The sequence below is a fragment of the Oncorhynchus nerka genome, unplaced genomic scaffold (genome assembly GCF_034236695.1).
Source record: "Oncorhynchus nerka isolate Pitt River unplaced genomic scaffold, Oner_Uvic_2.0 unplaced_scaffold_1536, whole genome shotgun sequence".
Lineage (NCBI taxonomy): Eukaryota > Metazoa > Chordata > Actinopteri > Salmoniformes > Salmonidae > Oncorhynchus > Oncorhynchus nerka.
This window is the reverse complement of record NW_027039777.1, coordinates 9,112-34,509: the sequence shown is the minus strand read 5'-3', so window position 1 is coordinate 34,509 and position 25,398 is coordinate 9,112. Positions and strand designations below refer to the sequence as shown.

General features: G+C 42.9%; 2 protein-coding genes across 2 annotated transcripts; both read right to left on the bottom strand.

Moving 5' to 3' along the window:
* Nucleotides 1-14: 14 nt before the first annotated feature.
* On the bottom strand, nt 15-1,959 carry LOC135568502 (uncharacterized). The gene is made up of 8 exons (XM_065015291.1): nt 1,223-1,959; nt 959-1,135; nt 807-868; nt 638-724; nt 509-550; nt 267-440; nt 152-187; nt 15-53 (listed from the first exon to the last, which is right to left on the bottom strand). Exons 1-7 carry the CDS (start codon nt 1,284-1,286, stop codon nt 152-154), a joined length of 642 nt encoding a protein of 213 aa, XP_064871363.1. The 5' UTR covers nt 1,287-1,959; the 3' UTR covers nt 15-53.
* Nucleotides 1,960-2,993: 1,034 nt separating this feature from the next.
* Nucleotides 2,994-16,021, bottom strand: LOC135568504 (NLR family CARD domain-containing protein 3-like). Its single transcript, XM_065015293.1, has 6 exons — nt 16,018-16,021; nt 14,238-15,975; nt 12,687-12,860; nt 10,700-10,873; nt 5,800-5,846; nt 2,994-5,366 (listed from the first exon to the last, which is right to left on the bottom strand). Exons 1-6 carry the CDS (start codon nt 16,019-16,021, stop codon nt 4,843-4,845), a joined length of 2,661 nt encoding a protein of 886 aa, XP_064871365.1. The 3' UTR covers nt 2,994-4,842.
* Between the last annotated feature and the right edge of the window lie 9,377 nt (nt 16,022-25,398).

The following is a 25,398-nucleotide window of genomic DNA, read 5'->3' as shown; positions in this document are numbered from 1 at the left end:
GGGGTGGGCAAAGAGGGCGATGCCTTATAACGATGACTTGGTTGTACTGATTGCTGGGAAAATAAAAAAAACCTTAGAAAGATGCCACCGTCCTGTGTGCTCACAATAAGAGCTCATATGTCATGGCTCACTTGACTTTACGAGAATATACCTAATTTTTATTTTGAGCTGTGTCATCTTCTTGGAGCTGGGGGAGGAAAGAAAAATAATGATTAATACATTTGTGTTACAGTTAGCATACAGTGTACATTGAAGGCATATCTCACCTCCCTCTCAAGTTTTTTTATTTCAAGGTCCAGTTTCCTAATTGTCCTCTTTTTTATTTCGGACTCCAGTGCAAGATTTTCCGTCTTTTTCTTCTTGTACTGAATGTCTATGTCTGCCAGTTCTATTTGGCGCCGGAGGTGGTTGCCATACAACTTTCTGATAGCTTGTGAGCTCTGTGAACACAATACAATTAGCGCAGCTGGAATTTGGCAGGATGTGGTGTCCTTTTATTAATACGCACTATGTTGCCAGGCTGGTTTTCCCACTGTATAGCATCTGGGTCCTGTAAAAGAAATTAGATTTTTTGATTTTGATGAGGACTCCTCACCATTGTAGAGTAAATAGTACTTTCACAGTCTTAACATGATACCTCATGCCTTCTGGAATCCAGAGAGATGGTCTCCTCCTCATCATCGTCTCCATCATGTGCTGTTGCTGCTGCACTGGGGCCTTCACCCTATCACATTTAATCGGATTCATATTGAAGCTAGTAGACAAGACATGCCAGGCCTACAGTATGCCTTTGATGGAGTACTCACTGGATCAGCATCGTCTGGTGCTTGTGCTGGTGGCTCTAACAGGAACACAGTGCTGCCAGGCACTGCAAGGCAATAGGTAAACCAAAGTCAGACAGTCCAAATTGATTCAATATGAATGTGGTTGTATCCCATGTAGAGATGGAAGGACATACCTTGAATGAAGCGGGTGGCATCTTGGGAGGAACCTATGCTCGTCTCTTTCCCCCCAGGGATCCCCTCTAAGACGGGCCGGCCTTTATTTAGCTCCAAGGCCATGTCCTCTGCTGGGGTAAGGTCAGCCTTTGGTGACCCACCACCCGTGCCTTGTCTGTGGGTATTCTTTTTCACTGCTAAAACAGTACAGACAATGTGTGAGCAGGCACCTTCTGGGTACAATATATGCTTGTGCTTTGTTAAATATTAGTCAGGGACCATACCATTCTGCAGAATGTTCTTGTATTTGATTTTGACCTGCTGCCATGTCCGTTTTGGCCCGTTCATGTTTAATCTACACACACACACACACACACATTTAATGGAGTCACACTGCAAAAATTACTTGGTATTTTTGTCTTGTTTTCAGTAAAAATATCAAAAAATTTATCATAGTTTTATACAGTGTGATGGAGTTACTTTACACAATTTCACTCATATCTGCAGTGCATTTCAATTAAAAATTTAACCGTTTCATAATTACAGTACAACTGCATTTTTGGAGATGTGAATTAAATATTTGAATTGTAATTGTGATGTTTCAGCGGAGCGGTGAGTGTGTAATTGTGCACTACTTACGCATTCAGGCGGTCTGCAATACTTTGCCACGCTTTTCTCTTTGCTTTATCACTGTGGCGGTGTTGCCTTTCTTCTTAATTATATCTTTTACCTCCTCGTATGCCTCCATGAGGATTTGTGCTTCCGACGGGGAAAAGTACGCGGCTCTAGTTGCCATGGTAAATCAGTTAATCTGTGATCTGTGGCGGGGTCTATTTGAGTGAGCCGTGAGCGCGCACCTATCCAGGATTGGTTTCACCTGGCTTAATGAATCCGTGTCTGCTCATCCTGGCTTGGTCTTTGTGCAACCAATTAAGCCTGGACGCACATGTTTTGGCTTCATTGAGCTCAGCTGAGTCATTTATCCCGGATGTCTTAATTCTACTTTTGTGCAACAGGCCCCAGGTCTGTATAACAATTCAATAATGATGAGACGGGAGACAGGAATCAGTTCAACCATTTATCTGGAACGTGATCATCTCAACACATACAAACCCCCATGATGCTCTGCGGCACAACCCCAATATACAACAAATACATCAATAAATGAGTAAATGGACACTAAGCAAAACTCAGAGGACTTTAAATGTTCAGTTGTAGAAAGTAGGGCCATGGGACAGGGTCAGAAAGGTCAGTATGTTTGATACCTGGTTACAGAGGTGACTTAACAAGCATAAGGTCCATTATAACACAGTGAAGTAGGACCATGGGACAGGGTCAGAAAGGTCAGTATGTTTGATACCTGGTTACAGAGGTGACTTAACAAGCATAAGGTCCATTATAACACAGTGAAGTAGAGGTGGGAGCTAAAAGCAGACATGGACAGTGAGACTGTGTGAGGAGGTCAGGGGTCAAACACTAGATCAGGACAGGTAGAAATGGCAGGGCTGGAAATAGACAGAGACACATTCTGATCATGGCCCTGACCTGAGACACCCATAACAAAGTCCTGACCTGAGACACCCAATCAGAAGATGTCATAACAAAGTCCTGATCTGAGACACCCAATCAGAAGATGTCATAACAAAGTCCTGACCAGAGACACCCAATCAGAAGATGTCATAACAAAGTCCTGACCTGAGACACCCAATCAGAAGATGCCATAACAAAGTCCTGACCTGAGACACCCAATCAGAAGATGTCATAACAAAGTCCTGACCAGTAGGCTATATGGGATTTCCTTTCATCAAAATCCAGAACATTTAATGAGGCATCTGTCAATAAAAAATTACTTTAGAGCTTTAGTGAAATGATGGAATGACTTAGTGTTACTACCATTTAGTGAAAGGATGGAATGACTTAGTGTTACTACCATTTAGTGAAAGGATGGAATGACTTAGTGTTACTACCATTTAGTGAAAGGATGGAATGACTTAGTGTTACTACCATTTAGTGAAAGGATGGAATGACTTCAGAGTGTTACTAACATCAAACATAAAACATTGAATACTGATCTTTTTATTACACTGAACAATAAAATAAACCCAACATTCAACAATTTCAAAGATTTTACTGAGTTTCAGTTCACATAAGGACATCAGTCAGTTGAAATACTAAATTCATTAGGCCCTAGTCTATGGATTTCACATGACTGGGAATACAGATATGAATATGATTATCATACCTTAATGGAAATGTAGGAGGGTGGATCAGAAAACCAGCCAGTATCTGGTGTGACCACCATTTGCCTCATGCAGCGCGACACATCTCCTTCACCTAGAGTTGATCAGACTGTTGATTGTGGCCTGTGGAATGTTGTCCCAGTCCTCTTCAATGGCTGTTCAAAGTTACTGGATATTGGCGGGAATTGGAACACGCTTTCGTACACATCTATCCAGAGCATCCCAAACATGCTCAATAGGTGACATGTCTATCCAGAGCATCCCAAACGTGCTCAATGGGTGACATGTCTATCCAGAGCATCCCAAACATGCTCAATAGGTGACATGTCTATCCAGAGCATCCCAAACGTGCTCAATGGGTGACATGTCTATCCAGAGCATCCCAAACATGCTCAATAGGTGACATGTCTATCCAGAGCATACCAAACATGCTCAATGGGTGACATGTCTAGTCAGGCCATGGAAGAACTTTTTTTTTTTTCAGCTCCCAGGAATTGTGTTCAGATCTTTGCCACATCAGGCCGTGCATTATCATGCTGAAAAATGAGGTGATGGTAGCAGATGAATGGCACGACAATGTGATCTTATCACGGTATCTCTGTGCATTATCATGCTGAAAAATGAGGTGATGGCAGCAGATGAATGGCACGACAATGTGATCTTATCACGGTATCTCTGTGCATTATCATGCTGAAACATGAGGTGATGGCAGCAGATGAATGGCACCACAATGGGATCTTATCGCGGTATCTCTGTGCATTATCATGCTGAAACATGAGGTGATGGCGGTGGATGAATGGCACCACAATGGGATCTTATCACGGTATCTCTGTGCATTATCATGCTGAAACATGAGGTGATGGCGGTGGATGAATGGCACCACAATGGGATCTTATCACGGTATCTCTGTGCATTATCATGCTGAAACATGAGGTGATGGCGGTGGATGAATGGCACCACAATGGGATCTTATCACGGTATCTCTGTGCATTATCATGCTAAAACATGAGATGATGGCTGTGGATGAATGGCACCACAATGGGATCTCATCACGTTCAAATTGCCATCGATTAAAATGTACTTGTGTTCGTTGTCCGTAGCTTATGCTGAACAAAAAAATAAACCCAACAGTATGTGTGTGTTTGTCCTGTGTGTGTGTGTCTCAGTGTGTGCATCCTCCGTGTGTGTGTGTGTGTGTGTCTAGTGTGTGTCCACTGTGTGTGTGTGTCCTCTACGTGTGAATGTGTTTGTGTGTCAGTGTGTGCCCTCTGTGTGTGTCCTGTGTGTGTGAGTGTCCAGCGTGTGTGTCAGTGAGTGTGTGTCCTCTGTTTGATTGTGTGTGTCCGCTGTGTGATTGTTTATGTGAGTGTGTGTGTCCTCTGTGTGTGTGTGTGTGTCCAGTGTGTGTGTGTCCAGTGTGTGTGTGCCAATATGTATGTGTGTGTATGTGTCAGTCTGAGTCTGTGTCCAGCGTGTGTGTATGTGTCCTGTGTGTTTGTGTGTGTGTGTCCTGTATGTTTGTGTGTCCAGTGTGTGAGTGTGTGTGTGTGTGTCCAGTGTGTGTGTGTGTGTGTCCAGTGTGTGTGTGTGTGTGTGTGTGTGTCCTGTGTGTTTGTGTGTCCAGTGTGTGAGTGTGTGTGTGTGTATGTGTTTCAGGTTATTATTTACAGAGTCACTGAGGAATCATCATGAACCCTAAACCCTCGATAGAGGGGCTCAGTGAATGTGGAGGTGAATGTGTACAGGTGGGTCAACGTGTCAGAGGAGGCTCTATAGAAGGACAGAGTGCCGGCTGGCCAGTCCAGATACACTCCTACTCTGTGGGAGCTGGAGGAGGGGACGACTATGGTCGTGGGATTCTCATTGTGCCAGGCAATGTAACTGTTGTGAGTGCAGAACAGACTCCAGGACTTGTCATTCCATCCAAGACAACAGTCATCACCCCTTCCTCTCCTGCTGATTCCTTTATATGTCACTCCTATATCAGCCCCTCTCCCACTCCACTCTACCTCCCAGTAACAGCGCCCAGTCAGACCCTCTCTACACAGCACCTGTCCACAGTCCTCAAATCTCTCTGGGTGATCAGGATACGGCTGTTCCTCTGTCCTACATGTCACCTTTCTGTTCTCCTCAGACAGAGAGAGGCATCTGTCTACTGTGTTTGGGTCCAGTGTGAGATCACAGACATCTGATGGATGAAACCAGACACAATATTAGAAATCATCATTATTCACATTAGAATGTTAACTCACTTTTCACAAATTCATTTAATGTAGATGTTTCTAGGTATCAAAAGGAGAAGTTAAGGTAACTTGAGACTTGTTGAATGATCATATGTTATAGTGTATGGTAATATAAAACACACTTATTCCTATTAATTACACACACACACACACACACACACACACACACACACACACACACACACACACACACACACACACACACACACACACTTAAAGCAACTCTTTGTAAACTTTGGTGTCCCTGATTTCTGCTTCTGTGGAACTACAGCTGATATTTAATATAACCAAGTAAGTAATGATGGTGGTCTTTGACTTTGACTTAACTTGAATTAAGACTTATTCTTAGTCATATTCTTCACAGCAGTCAATACTCACATTTTCTAAGTCCAGGTTTCATTGTGTTCTCTCCACCATGTTCCACACTGTAGCGGTAAGCAGAAGAACAGACAGTCATTGGGGATACACCTGAACTCACTCACACACACACACACACACACACACACACACACACACACACACACACACACACACACACACACAGTCAAGCGTTGGTAAGAATGTGTGTGTCCAGTAAGTGTGTGTGTGTCCAGTCTGTGTGTCCAGTGTGTGTGTGTGTGTCCAGTATGTGTGTGTGTCCAGTGTGTGTGTGTGTGTGTCTGTGAGTATAACAGAACTGATATTGCATGCGAAACCCTGAGAAAAATCAAACCAGGAAGTTGCTTCTATTTTGAAAACTCCATCAAATCAAATCAAATCTAATTTTATTTGTCACATACACATGGTTAGCAGATGTTAGTGCGAGTGTAGCGAAATGCTTGTGCTTCTAGTTCCGACAATGCAGTAATAACCAACAAGTAATCTAGCTAACAATTCCAAAACTACTACCTTATAGACACAAGTGTAAGGGGATAAGGAATCTGTACATAAAGATATATGAATGAGTGATGGTACAGAGCGGCATAGGCAAGATACAGTAGATGGTATTGAGTGCAGTATATACATATGAGATGAGTATGTAAACAAAGTGGCATAGTTAAAGTGGCTAGTGATACATGTATTACATAAGGATGTAGTAGATGATATAGAGTACAGTATATACATATACATATGAGATGAATAATGTAGGGTATGTAAACATTATATTAGGTAGCATTGTTTAAAGTGGCTAGTGATATATTTTACATCATTTTCCATCAATTCCCATTATTAAAGTGGCTAGAGTTGAGTCAGTGTGTTGGCAGCAGCCACTCAATGTTAGTGGTGGCTGTTTAACAGTCTGATGGCCTTGAGATAGAAGCTGTTTTTCAGTCTGTCGGTCTCAGCTTTGATGCACCTGTACTGACCTCGCCTTCTGGATGATAGCGGGGTGAACAGGCAGTGGCTTGGGTGGTTGTTGTCCTTGATGATCTTTATGGCCTTCCTGTAACATCGGGTGGTGTAGGTGTCCTGGAGGGCAGGTAGTTTGCCCCCGGTGATGCGTTGTGCAGACCTCACTACCCTCTGGAGAGCCTTACGGTTGTGGGCGGAGCAGTTGCCGTACCAGGCGGTGATACAGCCCGACAGGATGCTCTCGATTGTGCATCTGTAGAAGTTTGTGAGTGCTTTTGGTGACAAGCCGAATTTCTTCAGCCTCCTGAGGTTGAAGAGGCGCTCCTGCGCCTTCTTTACGATGCTGTCTGTGTGGGTGGACCAATTCAGTTTGTCTGTGATGTGTACGCCGAGGAACTTAAAACTTACTACCCTCTCCACTACTGTTCCATCGATGTGGATAGGTGGGTGTTCCCTCTGCTGTTTCCTGAAGTCCACAATCATCTCCTTAGTTTTGTTGACGTTGAGTGTGAGGTAATTTTCCTGACACCACACTCTGAGGGCCCTCACCTCCTCCCTGTAGGCCGTATCGTCGTTGTTGGTAACCAAGAATACCACTGTTGTGTCATCCGCAAACTTGATGATTGAGTTGGAGGCGTGCGTGGCCACACAGTCGTGGGTGAACAGGGAGTACAGGAGAGGGCTCAGAACGCACCCTTGTGGGGCCCCAGTGTTGAGGATCAGCGGGGTGGAGATGTTGTTGCCTACCCTTACCACCTGGGGTGGCCCGTCAGGAAGTCCAGTACCCAGTTGCACAGGGCGGGGTCGAGACCCAGGGTCTCGAGCTTGATGACTAGCTTGGAGGGCACTATGGTGTTAAATGCCGAGCTGTAGTCGATGAACAGCATTCTCATATAGGTATTCCTCTTGTCCAGGTGGGTTAGGGCAGTGTGCAGTGTGGTTGAGATTGCATCGTCTGTGGACCTATTTGGGCGGTAAGCAAATTGGAGTGGGTCTAGGGTGTCAGGTAGGGTGGAGGTGATATGGTCCTTGACTAGTCTCTCAAAGCACTTCATGATGACGGAAGTGAGTGCTACGGGGCGGTAGTCGTTTAGCTCAGCTACCTTAGCTTTCTTGGGAACAGGAACAATGGTGGCCCTCTTGAAGCATGTGGGAACAACAGACTGGGATAGGGATTGATTGAATATGTCCGTAAACACACCAGCCAGCTGGTCTGCGCATGCTCTGAGGGCGCAGCTGGGGATGCCGTATGGGCCTGCAGCCTTGCGAGGGTTGACACGTTTAAATGTTTTCCTCACGTCGGCTGCAGTGAAGGAGAGTCCGCATGTTTTAGTTGCGGGCAGTGTCAGTGGCACTGTATTGTCCTCAAAGCGGGCAAAAAAGTTATTTAGTCTGCCTGGGAGCAAGACATCCTGGTCCGTGACGGTGCTGGTTTTCTTTTTGTAATCCGTAATTGACTGTAGACCCTGCCACATACCTCTTGTGTCTGAGCCGTTGAATTGAGATTCTACTTTGTCTCTATACTGACGCTTAGCTTGTTTGATTGCCTTGCGGAGGGAATAGTTACACTGTTTGTATTCAGTCATGTTTCCAGTCACCTTGCCCTGATTAAAAGCAGTGGTTCGCGCTTTCAGTTTCACGCGAATGCTGCCATCAATCCACGGTTTCTGGTTTGGGAATGTTTTAATCGTTGCTATGGGAACGACATCTTCAATGCACGTTCTAATGAACTCGCACACCAAATCAGCGTATTCGTCAATGTTGTCGTCTGACGCAATACGGAACATATCCCAGTCCACGTGATGGAAGCAGTCTTGGAGTGTGGAATCAGATTGGTCGGACCAGCGTTGAACAGACCTCAGCGCGGGAGCTTCTTGTTTTAGTTTCTGTCTGTAGGCAGGGATCAGCAAAATGGAGTCGTGGTCAGCTTTTCCGAAAGGAGGGCGGGGCAGGGCCTTATATGCGTCGCGGAAGTTGGAATAGCAATGATCCAAGGTTTTTCCAGCCCTGGTTGCGCAATCGATATGCTGATAAACTTTAGGGAGTCTTGTTTTCAGATTAGCCTTGTTAAAATCCCCAGCTACAATGAATGCAGCCTCCGGATATATGGATTCCAGTTTGCAAAGAGTCAAATAAAGTTTGTTCAGAGCCATCGATGTGTCTGCTTGGGGGGGAATATATACGGCTGTGATTATAATCGAAGAGAATTCCCTTGGTAGATAATGCGGTCTACATTTGATTTTGAGGAATTCTAAATCAGGTTAACAGAAGGACTTGAGTTCCTGTATGTTGTTATGATCACACCACGTCCCGTTAACCATAAAGCATATGCCCCCGCCACTCTTCTTACCAGAAAGATGTTTGTTTCTGTCGGCGCGATGCGTGGAGAAACCAGCTGGCTACACCGTCTCCGAAAGCGTCTCTCCAGTGAGCCATGTTTCCGTGAAGCAAAGAACGTTACAGTCTCTGATGTCCCTCTGGAATGCTACCCTTGCTCGGATTTCATCAACCTTGTTGTCAAGAGACTGGACATTGGCGAGGAGAATGCTAGGGAGTGGTGCACAATGTGCCCGTCTCCGGAGTCTACCAGAGGACCGGTTCGTTTTCCCCTTTTTCGAAGTTGTTTTTTGGGGTCGCCGGCTGGGATCCATTCCGTTGTCCTGGGTGAAAGGCAGAACGCAGGATCCGCTTCGCGAAAGTCATATTCTTGGTCGTACTGATGGTGAGTTGACGCTGCTCTTATGTTCAGTAGTTCTTCTCGACTGTATGTAATGAAACCTAAGATGGCCTGGGGTACCAATGTAAGAAATAACACGTAAAAAAACAAAAAACTGCATAGTTTCCTAGGAACGCGAAGCGAGGCGGCCATCTCTGTCGGCGCCGGAAGTAGTATACATGTTCCATAGCCTCACATTGCTCCATTTAAAGGGATATCAACCAGGTGTCAACAGTCTTCAGACATAGTTTCAGGCTTTTATTTTGAAAAATGAGCCAGAACGATGACATTGTGTCAAGTGGTCACATGAGTTTTGCTCGCTCAACAGAATATGGACAGCTATTGTTTTTCCCTCTCCTACTGTGAAAGACATTTGCGGTTGATATATTATTGATTATATATTTTAAAAACAACCTGAGGAATGTGTGCAGGTAGGCTACAGGAGCGCCTTGGTTAAGTGATTGTTTGACAATCAGATGAAAACATCATGACTGGTTGTGTTTATGCCACAATTAGAAGGCATAGGCCTGTCCATGAGGCTGGGGAAGCTGGGGAAGCTTTCACTAAAGTATTTTTGAAGTAGCTTCTTTAAAAAAAAAACTGTATATTGTTTGAAATCGCATAGCCCACAGGCTAATTGATTATAAAAAACGTTTGACATGTTTCTGTGGACATTATGGAAACTATTTGGAATTTTCGTCTGCGTTGTTGTGACCGTTCTTTCCTGTGGATTTCTGAACATAACGCGACAAACAAACGGAGGTATTTTGAATCTAAACATAATCTTTATGGAACATTTGTTGTGTAACTGGGAGTCTCGTGAGTGAAAACATCCGAAGATCATCAAAGGTAAACGATTAATTTGATTGCTTTTCTGATTTTCGTGACCAAGCTACCTGATACTAAGTGTACTTAATGTTTTATCATGCGATCGATAAACTTACACAAATGCTTGGATTGCTTTCGCTGTAAAGCATAATTTCAAAATATGAGATGACAGGTGGATTAACAAAAGGCTAAATTGTGTTTTGCAATATTGCACTTGTGATTTCATGAATATGAATATTTTTAGTAATATTATTTGACTGAGGCACTATGCTATTCAGCGGTTGCTGATGACAATTATCCTGTTTAAGGGATGGGCAGTCAAGAAGTTAAGAATGTTTGTCCTAACCAGCCTGATAATTCAAACATATCTGATATGAACATTGACATAAACCCTCTACATACTTGAGTTTCTCCAGTCTGCAGTGTGGATCCTCCAGTCCAGCAGAGAGCAGTCTGACACCTTTGTCTCCTGGGTGATTGTAGCTTAGGTCCAGCTCTCTCAGGTGTGAGGGGTTTGACCTCAGAGCTGAGACCAGAGAAGCACAGCCTTCCTCTGTGACCAGACAGCCTGACAGCCTGCAAAGAGTCAAATCATATTAAAACCACACTGCTATTCTTTGGTGGTGACATATTCAACATATTCAGATATATCAGTGTTCTGAAACCTGTCATATCTATTCATAAATGAATGGTTCATTATTAGAAATAATTATTATTATAAATGATCATAATATTACTTGTAGAGAGAAACATGTATAGTACAAATATTATAGTAGACTGACCAGACCAGTTTAAAAAGCAGTATCAGTCAAAAGACAGACAGTGAGGTATCAGATTTAGATTGTATTGAGTATACAGTCCACACCATATCTATTTAGACAGTGAGGTATCAGATGTAGATTGTATTGAGTATACAGTCCACACCATATCTATTTAGACAGTGAGGTATCAGATTTAGATTGTATTGAGTATACAGTCCACACCATATCTATTTAGACAGTGAGGTATCAGATTTAGATTGTATTGAGTATATAGTCCACACCATATCTATTTAGACAGTGAGGTATCAGATTTAGATTGTATTGAGTATACAGTCCACATCATATCTATTTAGACATTGAGGTATCAGATTTAGATTTTATTGAGTATACAGTCCACACCATATCTATTTTGACAGTGAATCAAACATTTTACATGTGTCTCTATACTCCAAAATGTTGGACTTGGGATCAAATGTTTCATATGAGGTGATATAATGTCACCATTTATTTGAGGGTATTTTCATACATTTCTATTTCAACATTTAGAAAAATAAAAGCACTTAATTTAATGTATCTAGCCCTTTGTGTATCTAGTCCCCCTATTTGAAGTCATAAGAGTTCTGACCAATTCACTCATAGACTATTAAAGTAGTCACAAGTTTAGCAATTGGTCCCATATTCTTTGAACACAATAACAACATCAAGCCTGTGACTGCCATGATTGAGAAAGATCATGAATAATAATGAGTGAGAGAGTTACAGAGGCTACAACAAAACATGCTAACCTCTCACCATTACCAATAACAGAGGCTACAACAAAACATGCTAACCTCTCACCATTACCAATAACAGAGACTACAACAAAACATGCTAACCTCTCACCATTACCAATAACAGAGACTACAACAAAACATGCTAACCTCTCACCATTACCAATAACAGAGACTACAACAAAACATGCTAACCTCTCACCATTACTAATAACAGAGGCTACAACAAAACATGTTAACCTCTCACCATTACCAATAACAGAGACTACAACAAAACATGCTAACCTCTCACCATTACCAATAACAGAGGCTACAACAAAGCATGCTAACCTCTCACCATTACCAATAACAGAGGCTACAACAAAACATGCTAACCTCTCACCATTACCAATAACAGAGGCTACAACAAAACATACTAACCTCTCACCATTACCAATAACAGAGACTACAACAAAACATGCTAACCTCTCACAATTACCAATAACAGAGGCTACAACAAAACATACTAACCTCTCACCATTACCAATAACAGAGGCTACAACAAAACATGCTAACCTCTCACCATTACCAATAACAGAGACTACAACAAAACATGCTAACCTCTCACCATTACCAATAACAGAGACTACAACAAAACATACTAACCTCTCACCTTTAACCTTAAATAAAAGGTGACATTCTGTACTGTCTCCTAATATGAAACATTATATCTCAAATCCAAAATGCTGGAGCAAAGCACCAAATGTAAAACTACGATTCACTGTCCAAACACATATGGTGTGGACCATGTGTGTCTGGTAAACACATGTGGATCTGGTGAACAGTTATCACTTGTTGACCAACTACAGGAATACTGACCCCAGAGTCTCCAGTTTACAGTGGGGATTCCCCAGTCCAGCAGAGAGCAGCTTCACTCCTGAATCCTTCAGGTCATTGTTCCTGAGATCCAGCTCTCTCAGGTGTGAGGGGTTTGACCTCAGAGCTGAGACCAGAGAAGCACAGCCTTCCTCTGTGACTAGACAGCCTGACAGCCTGCAAAGAGTCAAATCATATTAAAATCACACTTATATTCTTTGGTGGTGAAAATAGTGGCAGTATATTTTTTTTAACGTTCAGATTCATCAGTGTCCTGAAACCTGCTTTTCATAAATGAAGGAATGTTTCATGATTATAAATGATCATAATATTTCTTGTAGAGAGAAAAATGTATACTACAAATATTTGAGCACTGATCAGACCAGTTTAAAAAGCAGTATCAGTCAAACGACAGACAGTGAGATATCAGATTTAGATTGTATAGAGAATAAAGCCAACACCATATCTATTTTGACAGTGAAGCTGACATTTTAAATGTGACTCTATACTCCAGCATTTTGGATTTGAGATCAAATGTTTCATATGAGGTGACATTGACTCATTTGCAGTTTGTTTTGGTAGTGTTTTGCCCAATAGAAACTGAATGGTGTATGATGAGTAATATTCTGTCTAAGAGAGTAGATAAAATGTTTCTAAACACTACTAATTAATCCTGATGATTAATACAAATCATTAACGAATCATTAATAATAATGAGTGAGAAAGTTACCAATAACAGAGGCTACAACAAAACATACTAACCTCTCACCATTACCAATAACAGAGACTACAACAAAACATGCTAACCTCTCACCATTACCAATAACAGAGGCTACAACAAAACATACTAACCTCTCACCATTACCAATAACAGAGACTACAACAAAACATGCTAACCTCTCACCATTACCAATAACAGAGGCTACAACAAAACATGCTAACCTCTCACCATTACCAATAACAGAGACTACAACAAAACATGCTAACCTCTCACCATTACCAATAACAGAGACTAAAACAAAACATGCTAACCTCTCACCATTACCAATAACAGAGACTACAACAAAACATGCTAACCTCTCACCATTACCAATAACAGAGACTAAAACAAAACATGCTAACCTCTCACCATTACCAATAACAGAGGCTACATCAAAACATGCTAACCTCTCACCATTACCAATAACAGAGACTACAACAAAACATGCTAACCTCTCACCATTACCAATAACAGAGACTAAAACAAAACATGCTAACCTCTCACCATTACCAATAACAGAGGCTACATCAAAACATGCTAACCTCTCACCATTACCAATAACAGAGGATACAACAAAACATACTAACCTCTCACCATTACCAATAACAACATATAGATTCATATTCCGTCTCCGAGAATTGTATGGTCATAGTGTTATAATAATGTGAAAATCAATGCATTTATTCAATATGTTTTTCAATATAATATTATACACATATTATAATACATATTTTTCTCTAAACTGAGTATTTCTTCCTGATGATTAGTTCTTATATGTCATTTTATTTACTCACAGAACAGCTCTGGAGGCTTTGACCACTGGCAGCAGCCTCAGAAGACCTTCCTCTGATCTGGAGTATTTCTTCAGGTCAAACACATCCAGCTCCTTTTCTGAAGTCAGCAACACAAAGACCAGAGCTGACCACTGTGCAGGTGACAGTTTGTCTTCTGAGAGACTTCCTGATCTCAGGTAGCTTTGGATCTCCTCCACTAGAGAATGGTCATTCAGTTCATTCAGACAGTGGAACAGATTGATGCTCCTCTCTGGAGAGGGATTCTCCCTGATCTTCTTCTTGATGTACTTGACTGTTTCTTCATGGATCTGTGAGCTGCTTCTTGTCTTTGTCAGGAGACCTCGTAAGTGCTTCTGATTGGACTCCAGTGAGAGGCCCAGAAGGAAGCGGAGGAAAAGGTCCAGGTTTCCTGTCTCACTTTGTAAGGCTTTATCCACAGCACTCTTGTAGACAGTAAATTTAGGCTTCTGTCTTTTCCCCACAGAAAGTTTCCTGGACGTTGATTGAGTTTTGGCCATTAGATTCTCATTGTTGTTGATGAAAGAGAGGAACACATATACAGCAGCCAGAAACTCCTGAATACTCAGATGCACGAAGCAGTACACCTTGTCCTGGTACAGCCCACATTCCTCTTTAAAGAGCTGTGTGCACAATCCTGAGTACACTGAGGCTTCATTGACGTCAATGCCAGCTTCTTTCAGGTCTTTTTCATAGAAAATCTGATTGCCCTTCACAAGCTGTTGAAAAGCCAGTTTTCCCAGTGACAGAATGCTCTCTTTATTCCAGTGTGGACCTGTCTCTTCTTTCCCAAAATACTTTTCATTCTTCTGTTTGGTATGAAACACCACAAGGTGTGTGTACATCTCAGTCAGAGTCTTGGGCATCACTTCTCTCTTATGTTTCAGCATGTGTTCAAGGACTGTTGCAGATATCCAACAAAAGACTGGAATGTGGCACATGATGTGGAGGCACCTTGATGTCTTTATGTGTGAGATGATTCTGCTGGCCAGGTCCTCATCACTGAATCTCTTCCTGAAGTATTCCTCCTTCTCTGGGTCATTGAACCCTCGTACCTCTGTCACCTGGTCAACACACCCTGAAGGGATCTTATTGGCTGCTGCAGGTCGGGTAGTTATCCAGAGGAGAGCAGAGGGAAGCAGATTTCCCCTTATGAGATTTGTCAGCAGAACATCCACTGAGGTTGACTCTGTGACGTCCCAACAGATCTTGTTCTTCTGGAAGTCTAGGGGCAGTCGGCACTCATCCAGACCATCAAAGATGAACAGAACTTTGTACTTGTCGTAGTTGGAGATTCTTGAATCTTTGGTTTCCATTGAGAAGTGATTAAGAAGTTCAATTAAAGTGTGTTTGTCCTCTTTCATCAAATTCAGCTCCCGAAAAGGGAATGAAAATACAAATTGGACATCCTGATTTTCTTTTCCTTCAGCCCAGTCCAGAATGAACTTCTGCACAGAGACTGTTTTTCCAATGCCAGCGACTCCCTTTGTCAGCACAGTTCTGATAAGTTTGTCTTGTCCAGTTAAGGGTTTGAAGATGTTGTTACATTTGATTGCAGTCTCTGGTCTTGCTTGTTTCCTGGTTGTGGTCTCAATCTGTCTCAGCTCATGTTCATTATTGACCTCTCCTGTTCCACCCTCTGTGATGTAGAGCTCTGTGTAGATCTTATTGAGAAGTGTTGGGTTTCCTTGTTTAGCGATCCCCTCAAATACACATTGAAACTTTTCTTTAGATTAGATTTGAGTTCACGTTGGCAAATCCATCATCTGAATGAAGAAATAACACAGAGGATGTTAATATTATCTGTTAGTATAGGACTGTTATCAATTATATAATTATTCTAAACTGACTGTATAAATGGTAAATGTTTTATTATTGATGGTATTATTATATTATTATTGGTATTATTGATGGTATTATTAATGTTCTCTCTCTAAATTAATCACCACAACACATCACTGCTGCTACTAATGAGGTCACTAGGTGTTGTGTTAAGGCTGCTACAATATCATTGAGTTACACAGCTACTTTAGCTGTACTTTAGCTACAGCTTTTAAATGTTATAAAACATCATTCAACATGAGGCAGACAGATCTTAAATTTCTCCAGTGTGTCAGCAAGCTCCTTCTGGTTCATTTTCCTCAGGATGTGCAGTGTGATCTTCAGAGCCCCCTCTCTGGCACTGCTCTCTTGCTTCTCATCTTCAGGGTCCACCACTTCCTTATCCTGCTTCTGACTCTCAAAGCCTTCTGGGAATTCTGGACTAAGATTCCTCTTGAACAGCCTCAGCTCGTTCTTCACAAATGTCATAATTTTCTCTTCAAGCAACTGAAATAAATAAAGTAAATAAGTTAAGCAAGAGACTAAATGCTTTGTCATTAACATGTTAATGAATGATTGACAGATCAACTTTACTTGAGGTAAACAAGAAACAAATATACATAACAGGACCACATACACTGAATATGGAGTCCAGGTCTGTTTGATGACTCTGGGAAGACTGACCACTGAGAATCTCTGACTCTGATCTCTCCTGTTGGTTTCTGTGGAAAAAACATGAGATTACATCTCCTCATCCAGGGAGTACACACACACACACACACACACACACACACACACACACACACACACACACAGGTAGGGAATGTTGTGTTTGTTTAATATTATTTTAGGACTATGCAAATGGACATAAGGATTAGCATATGGATTATGAAAACAACAACAATAAATGGGAAAATGGGAGGAGAAATGACTAGAGACAGTGTTGTTTAACTCACTGACCATGACTCATGAGTTCTTCTTACCTTTGTTCAGTAGAAAAGTCTCCCTCTCCAAAGTATATAAGAGCATCCATAGACCGGTCACTCTTCATGGACACACAGCTGGGAACAGGGGAGGCTGGTCTCTCCTGCTTGATTGGGCTTCAACACAACAGAGACAAACATTATATCTCTCATCTCCTCTGAGCTCAGATATGGAAACTTTATATCACTTTACAGAAATGTTTGCAAATTAGCTTTGGTATATCATACACTACAGTTGATGTGCAATGAGAAAGTCATTCTGCTTTGAAAGATGATAAACTTGTAACGTCACTTTTGAGCAAATGTCCTTTGAATATTTTGGTACAGTGCTCTTCTTTGTCTACAGGGCTTTGCTTTGGCAGATAATGTTCATGAAAAAATATATATATTTATATACACACAGTGGGGCAAAAATGAGTCAGCCACCAATTGTGCAAGTTCTCCCACTTAAAAAGATGAGAGAGGCCTGTAATTTTCATCATAGGTCCATATGCCGTACACTGCATCAAATTGGTCTGCATGGCTGTCGTCCCAGAAGGAAGCCTTACAAACACCTGAGACCTTGTAACACTAACGAGTCACATGACAGCAAGGAGGGAACATGGCTAATTAGGCCCAATTTGGACATTTTCACTTAGGGGTGTACTCACTTTTGTTGCCAGCGGTTTAGACATGAATAGCTGTGTGTTGAGTTATTTTCAGGGGACAGCAAATCTACACTGTTATACAAGCTGTACACTCACTACTTTATATTGTAGCAAAGTGTCATTTCTTCAGTGTTGTCACATGAAAAGACACACTCAAATATTTACAAAAGTGTGAGGGGTGTACTCACTTTTTTGATATACTGTATATATAATATACATAATATATATATTTAATTATCTAAATGTATGGTGTTTTTAGTTGATGTCATTTGAATTGTCTGTTAAGCTATAATGGTTATTTTTATTTTATTTTTATTTTTTGTAAGTGGTAAAATGAACTAGAACATTTTGTATTTTGCAATTCTGAGTAATTACTACTTTAGTAAATAATTACACATTATTCGGTACTACTGCAGATGCGACATAATTCCAATAGATGGCAGATTAAGAACACAAATGACATTTCAGAAGATTAGTTTAGTTCTCCCTGGATACACCACCACTCCCCCTCACAGGAAAACTCCTGTGTGCTTCTTTCTGTCCCTTTCCACACTGCTAACACAAGAGGAAGGACTGAAAAAGCATTTAACAGATTACTGTGAAGTAATATAATGATGATTCATGTTTATTATTACCTGGTTTTATGCTCATGTTTTGAAATTATACTTCATTAATATAACAATTATCAATAAACCTGAAAAGGAATTTAGTCACCTCTGGTCTAGAAAAATGTATTTTCCAGGTACATTCACTGTCAAATGTATCAACCAGCATCGAGCCACTCTGCCTTCTCTCGCTAATAGTCAACTCAGCCCGCTAAAAAGCTTGTGTCGTTACTCTGCCTTCTCCGGGGCATGTTGAGGTAAATTTACTAACCGGGAGGGTTGAATTATGTAATTTATTGGAGGGCTGGAAGACGCACTCTTGTCTTTTCTATTCCGAGGTTGTTTACTCGCGATATCAGATATTAATATTATGTTTTATAATGAATGTATACTAAGGTTGAGGTTCTGACTAGTGATTATTTACCCGGGATTCAATACCTGCTATAATCACTATTTTTTTGCTCTCCCAAATCAACACAGCCCTAATATGAGATATACAGCTAACTAAAGTAATGAGAGACCATTTTAGAAAATTAGAGACTGGAAGACGCACTCTCAAGGTTGTTTATTCACAATATCAGATATTAAGATGATTTTTATAATGAATGTATACTGAGGTTGAGGTTCTGACTAGTGATTATTTACCCGGGGTTTAATACCTGCTATAGTCACTATTTTTTTGCTCTCCCAAATCAACACAGCTCTAATATGAGATATACAGCTAACTAAAGTAATGAGTGACCATTTCTAATGAGAGACCATTTTAGAAAATTATGGCAATCATATAGTCTGTAGTTGTATGCTATTTTATGTCCATCATATTGCTGCTTGTAGCCTATAACTGATGCTTCATGGTCGGCAGTGTAGCCTAGTGGTTAGAGCGTTGGACTAGTCACCGCAAGGTTGCAAGTTCAAACACCGGAGCTGACAAGGTACAAATCTGTCGTTCTGCCCCTGAACAGGCAGTTAACCCACTGTTCCTAGGCCGTCATTGAAAATAAGAATTTGTTCTTAACTGACTTGCCTAGTTAAATAAAAAAAATAACCACCCTACACGAAACATCCCTTATTTTCAGTGTTTCTACAATTCCCCCAGAGGAAACTGTATGGTGGAAAAACTATTGGATTTTGACAGCAATGCAAAAAGCAAGACAGATAAATTCAAAATGAGAGGAAGGACTAGAGGCTACAAGGACAAAACTCAAAACTCTTGATGCTGCAATGATGAAAATATCTCAAAAACCAAGAGAGGAATTACTTTAAAACAACAACCGTCTTTTACACCAAGTTTACCAAGTACTGGGAGAAAATGTAAGCAATCCTGAAAAAGCACTGGCATATTCTACAATCAGAAAACACATCACACACCTCTTCAAGTAACCCCCACTGGTGGTCTATAAGTGTGGCGTTGAGCATGTTGCTCTACCAAGGAGAGGAGAAACATGGAGATCCTCCTTCTACAGAGGAGAGGAGGTAACATGGAGATCCTCCTTCTACAGAGGAGAGGAGATAACATGGAGATCCTCCTTCTACAGAGGAGAGGAGGTAACATGGAGATCCTCCTTCTACAGAGGAGAGGAGGTAACATGGAGATCCTCCTTCTACAGAGGAGAGGAGGTAACATGGAGATCCTCCTTCTACAGAGGAGAGGAGGTAACATGGAGATCCTCCTTCTACAGAGGAGAGGAGGTAACATGGAGATCCTACTTACGACAAAGGGAGGCTTGCTGGATATCCTAAAAACACTGACCCCTAGTGGTGTGAATATTGACTTTGATCTCAGGCCCTGATGAACAATTCTCTCTTTAAATTGATATCTTCTTTCGACAGCTTATCAGATCAGAAAACAAAAAAAAAAGAAAAGAAAGGGATACTGGTCTGTAGTTGTTGACATCGGAGGGATCGAGTGTAGGTTTTTTCAGAAGGGGTGCAACTCTCGCTCTCTTGAAGACGGGAGGGACGTAGCCAGCGGTCAGGGATGAGTTGATGAGCGAGGTGAGGTAAGGGAGAAGGTCACCGGAAATGGTCTGGAGAAGAGAGGGGATAGGGTCAAGCGGGCAGGTTGTTGGGCGGCCGGCCGTCACAAGACGCGAGATTTCATCTGGAGAGAGAGGAGAAAGAGGTCAGAGCACAGGGTAGGGCAGTGTGAGCAGAACCAGCGGTGTCGTTTGACTTAGCAAACGAGGATCGGATGTCGTCGACCTTCTTTTCAAAATGGTTGACGAAGTCATCTGCAGAGAGGGGAGGGGGGGAGGGGAGGAGGATTCAGGAGGGAGGAGAAGGTGGCAAAGAGCTTCCTAGGGTTAGAGGCAGATGCTTGGAATTTAGAGTGGTAGAAAGTGGCTTTAGCAGCAGAGACAGAGGAGGAAAATGTAGAGAGGAGGGAGTGAAAGGATGCCAGGTCCGCAGGGAGGCGAGTTTTCCTCCATTTCCGCTCGGCTGCCCGGAGCCCTGTTCTGTGAGCTCGCAATGAGTCGTCGAGCCACGGAGCGGGAGGGAGGACCGAGCCGGCCTGGAGGATAGGGGACATAGAGAGTCAAAGGATGCAGAAAGGGAGGAGAGGAGGGTTGAGGAGGCAGAATCAGGAGATAGGTTGGAGAAGGTTTGAGCAGAGGGAAGAGATGATAGGATGGAAGAGGAGAGAGTAGCGGGGAGAGAGAGCGAAGGTTGGGACGGCGCGATACCATCCGAGTAGGGGCAGTGTGGGAAGTGTTGAATGAGAGCGAGAGGGAAAAGGATACAAGGTAGTGGTCGGAGACTTGGAGGGGAGTTGCAATGAGGTTAGTGGAAGAACAGCATCTAGTAAAGATGAGGTCGAGCGTATTGCCTGCCTTGTGAGTAGGGGGAAGGTGAGAGGGTGAGGTCAAAGAGGAGAGGAGTGGAAAGAAGGAGGCAGAGAGGAATGAGTCAAAGGTAGACGTGGGGAGGTTAAAGTCGCCCAGAACTGTGAGAGGTGAGCCGTCCTCAGGAAAGGAGCTTATCAAGGCATCAAGCTCATTGATGAACTCTCCGAGGGAACCTGGAGGGCGATAAATGATAAGGATGTTAAGCTTGAAAGGGCTGGTAACTGTGACAGCATGGAATTCAAAGGAGGCGATAGACAGATGGGTAAGGGGAGAAAGAGAGAATGACCACTTGGGAGAGATGAGGATCACGGTGCCACCACCCCGCTGACCAGAAGCTCTCGGGGTGTGCGAGAACACGTGGGTGGACGAAGAGAGAGCAGTAGGAGTAGCGGTGTTGTCTGTGGTGATCCATGTTTCCGTCAGTGCCAAGAAGTCGAGGGACTGGAGGGAGGCATAGGCTGAGATGAACTCTGCCTTGTTGGCCGCAGATCGGCAGTTCCAGAGGCTACCGGAGACCTGGAACTCCACGTGGGTCGTGCGCGCTGGGACCACCAGATTAGGGTGGCGCGGCCACGCGGTGTGGAGCGTTTGTATGGTCTGTGCAGAGAGGAGAGAACAGGGATAGACAGACACATAGTTGACAGGCTAGGGAAGAGGCTACGCTAATGCAAAGGAGATTGGAATGACAAGTGGACTACACGTCTCGAATGTTCAGAAAGTTAAGCTTACGTAGCAAGAATCTAATTGACTAAAATGATTAAAATGATACAGTACTGCTGAGGTAGGCTAGCTGGCAGTGGCTGCGTTGTTGACTTTGTAGGCTAGCTGGCAGTGGCTGCGTTGTTGACACTACACTAATCAAGTCGTTCCGTTGAGTGTAAAGTTTCTACAATGCTGCTATTCGGGGCTAGCTGGCTAGCTAGCAGTGTTGATTACGATACGTTGCGTTAAAGGACAATAGCTGGCTAGCTAACCTAGAAAATCGCTCTAGACTACACAATTATCTTTGAAACAAAGACGGCTATGTAGCTAGCTATGTAGCTAGCTACGATCAAACAAATCACACCGTTGGGACTGTAATGAAATGAAATGAAAATGTGATACTACCTGTGGAGCGAAGCGGAATGCGACCGGAATGCGAAAGTTCTATTCAGTAGACGTTGGTTAGCTGTTGACTAGCTAGGAGTGACTCCTACGTTAAGGACGACAAATAGCTGGCTAGCTAACCTCTGTAAATTAAGATAATCACTCTAAGACTACACACTCTAAACTACACAATTATCTTGGATACAGGGGTAGACAGGGTAGACAGGGTGGACAGGGTGGACAGGGTAAACAGGGTAAACAAGGTAAACAGGGTAGACAGGGAAGACAGGGTAAACAGGGTAGACAGGGTAGACAGGGCAAACAGGGCAGACAGGGTAGACAGGGTAGACAGGGTAGACAGGGTAGACAGGGTAAACGGGGTAGACAGGTCCGGAGGGAAATCCAAGGGAGTGATAGTGAGCTGAATCCACAACAGGGTAGCAGGGTGGTGAGATGAATCCACAACAGGGTAGCAGGGTGGTGAGATGAATCCACAACAGGGTAGCAGGGTGGTGAGATGAATCCACAACAGGGTAGCAGGGTGATGAGCTGAATCCACAACAGGGTAGCAGGGTGGTGAGATGAATCCACAACAGGGTAGCAGGGTGGTGAGATGAATCCACAACAGGGTAGCAGGGTGGTGAGATGAATCCACAACAGGGTAGCAGGGTGATGAGCTGAATCCACAACAGGGTAGCAGGGTGATGAGCTGAATCCACAACAGGGTAGCAGGGTGATGAGCTGAATCCACAACAGGGTAGCAGGGTGATGAGCTGAATCCACAACAGGGTAGCAGGGTGATGAGCTGAATCCACAACAGGGTAGCAGGGTGGTGAGCTGAATCCACAACAGGGTAGCAGGGTGGTGAGATGTGGTACAGGAGACTGGGACCAGAGTCAGAGCGGCAAAACTGCAGTGAGGATGAACAGTGTCAGGCAGGGAAACAGGCACAGCAGGGTAACAGGATCTGGAATAATCATAAATAGCTAGAAGCATAAACTGACTGAGCAGAGTTTACGATCTGGCAGAGTGGAAGTGGCAGGACTGAGTATTTGTAGAGGTCTTGATTATGGAACAGGTTTCAGCTGGTGGGGATCTCACACCTGTCTCCAACCACACAATCACACAGAGAGGGAGAGGGAGAGGGAGAGAGGGAGAGAGAGAGAGAGAGAGTGTACTGGGGGAGTGGCTGCAGGTCAAGAAGACACCGGATGAACTCAAGAGGGCGTAGCAGGAGCACATGTGACAGATAGCAAGAGAACATGTCGCTCTCAAAAAGTAGCAAAATAAATTTTCAGGGAAGAACGGACAGAGAGATATACATTCATCTAACCATCTGTCTCCTAACAGACAGAGAGATATGCATTCATCTAACCATCTATCTCCAAACAGACAGAGATATACATTCATCTAACAATCTATCTCCTAACAGACAGAGAGATATGCATTAATCTAACCATCTATCTCCAAACAGACAGAGATATACATTCATCTAACAATCTATCTCCTAACAGACAGAGAGATATGCATTAATCTAACCATCTATCTCCAAACAGACAGAGAGATATGCATTCATCTAACCATCTATCTCCAAACAGACAGAGATATACATTCATCTAACAATCTATCTCCTAACAGACAGAGAGATATGCATTCATCTAACCATCTATCTCCAAACAGACAGAGATATACATTCATCTAACCACCTATCTCATAACAGACAGAGATATGCATTCATCTAACCATCTTTCTCTAATGCCAAGCCAGTGTCTTGTTTGCAATGAAATCGTCACTGTTTGCAAAGAATTCAATCTCAGTCGGCATTATGAATCTTAAGCATGGTACTTTCAAAGTGGACTTCCCTCCCCAGACAGAGGCTCGACGCAGAAAAATGTAAGCATTAACTACAAGCTACAAACACGGCAGTAGAATCCTCCTTCGTGGCCTGACCCAACAACAGGTCACAAGTGCTTCCTAAAAGCATCCTGGGTTCTAACCAAACACAACATGCCCTTCACAGACGCAGAGCTATTTAAAAGGTGCATGGTGACAGTTTGGGAGGAATTGACTACAGACAAGTCTATGGATAGCATCATATTGTCTGTAAAACAGGTGCCCCTGTCTGCGTCAACAGCCCGACGCTGTGTCCGTGGTCTGATGAATGATGTGCATAGGATTGTTCTGGAGGAGCTCCGTCAGGCTGAGCATTTCCCCTGGCTATTGATGAGAGAACTGTTGTTCTCCTGGCTGTTGATGAGAGAAATGTTCTCCTGTCTATTGATGAGAGAACTATTGTTTCCCTGGCTATTGATGAGAGAACTGTTGTTCTCCTGGCTATTGATGAGAGAACTGTTGTTCCCCTGGCTATTGATGAGAGAACTGTTGTTTCCCTGGCTACTGATGAGAGAACTGTTGTTCTCCTGGCTATTGATGAGAGAACTGTTGTTCCCCTGGCTGTTGATGAGAGAACTGTTGTTCCCCTGGCTATTGATGAGAGAACTGTTGTTCCCCTGGCTATTGATGAGAGAACTGTTGTTCCTCTGGCTATTGATGAGAGAACTGTTGTTTCCCTGGCTATTGATGAGAGAACTGTTGTTCTCCTGGCTATTGATGAGAGAACTGTTGTTCCCCTGGCTATTGATGAGAGAACTGTTGTTCCCCTGTCTATTGATGAGAGAACTGTTGTTCCCCTGGCTATTGATGAGAGAACTGTTGTTCCCCTGGCTATTGATGAGATAACTGTTGTTTCCCTGGCTATTGATCAGAGAAATGTTGTTCTCCTGGCTATTGATGAGAGAAATGTTGTTCTCCTGGCTATTGATGAGAGAACTGTTGTTTCCCTCGCTATTGATGAGAGAACTGTTGTTTCCCTGGCTATTGATCAGAGAACTGTTGTTCTCCTGGCTACTGATGAGAGAACTGTTGTTTCCCTGGCTATTGATCATAGAACTGTTGTTCTCCTGGCTACTGATGAGAGAACTGTTGTTTCCCTGTCTATTGATGAGAGAACTGTTGTTTCCCTGGCTATTGATGAGATAACTGTTGTTCTCCTGGCTATTGATGAGAGAACTGTTGTTCCCCTGGCTATTGATGAGATAACTGTTGTTCTCCTGGCTACTGATGAGAGAACTGTTGTTTCCCTGGCTATTGATGAG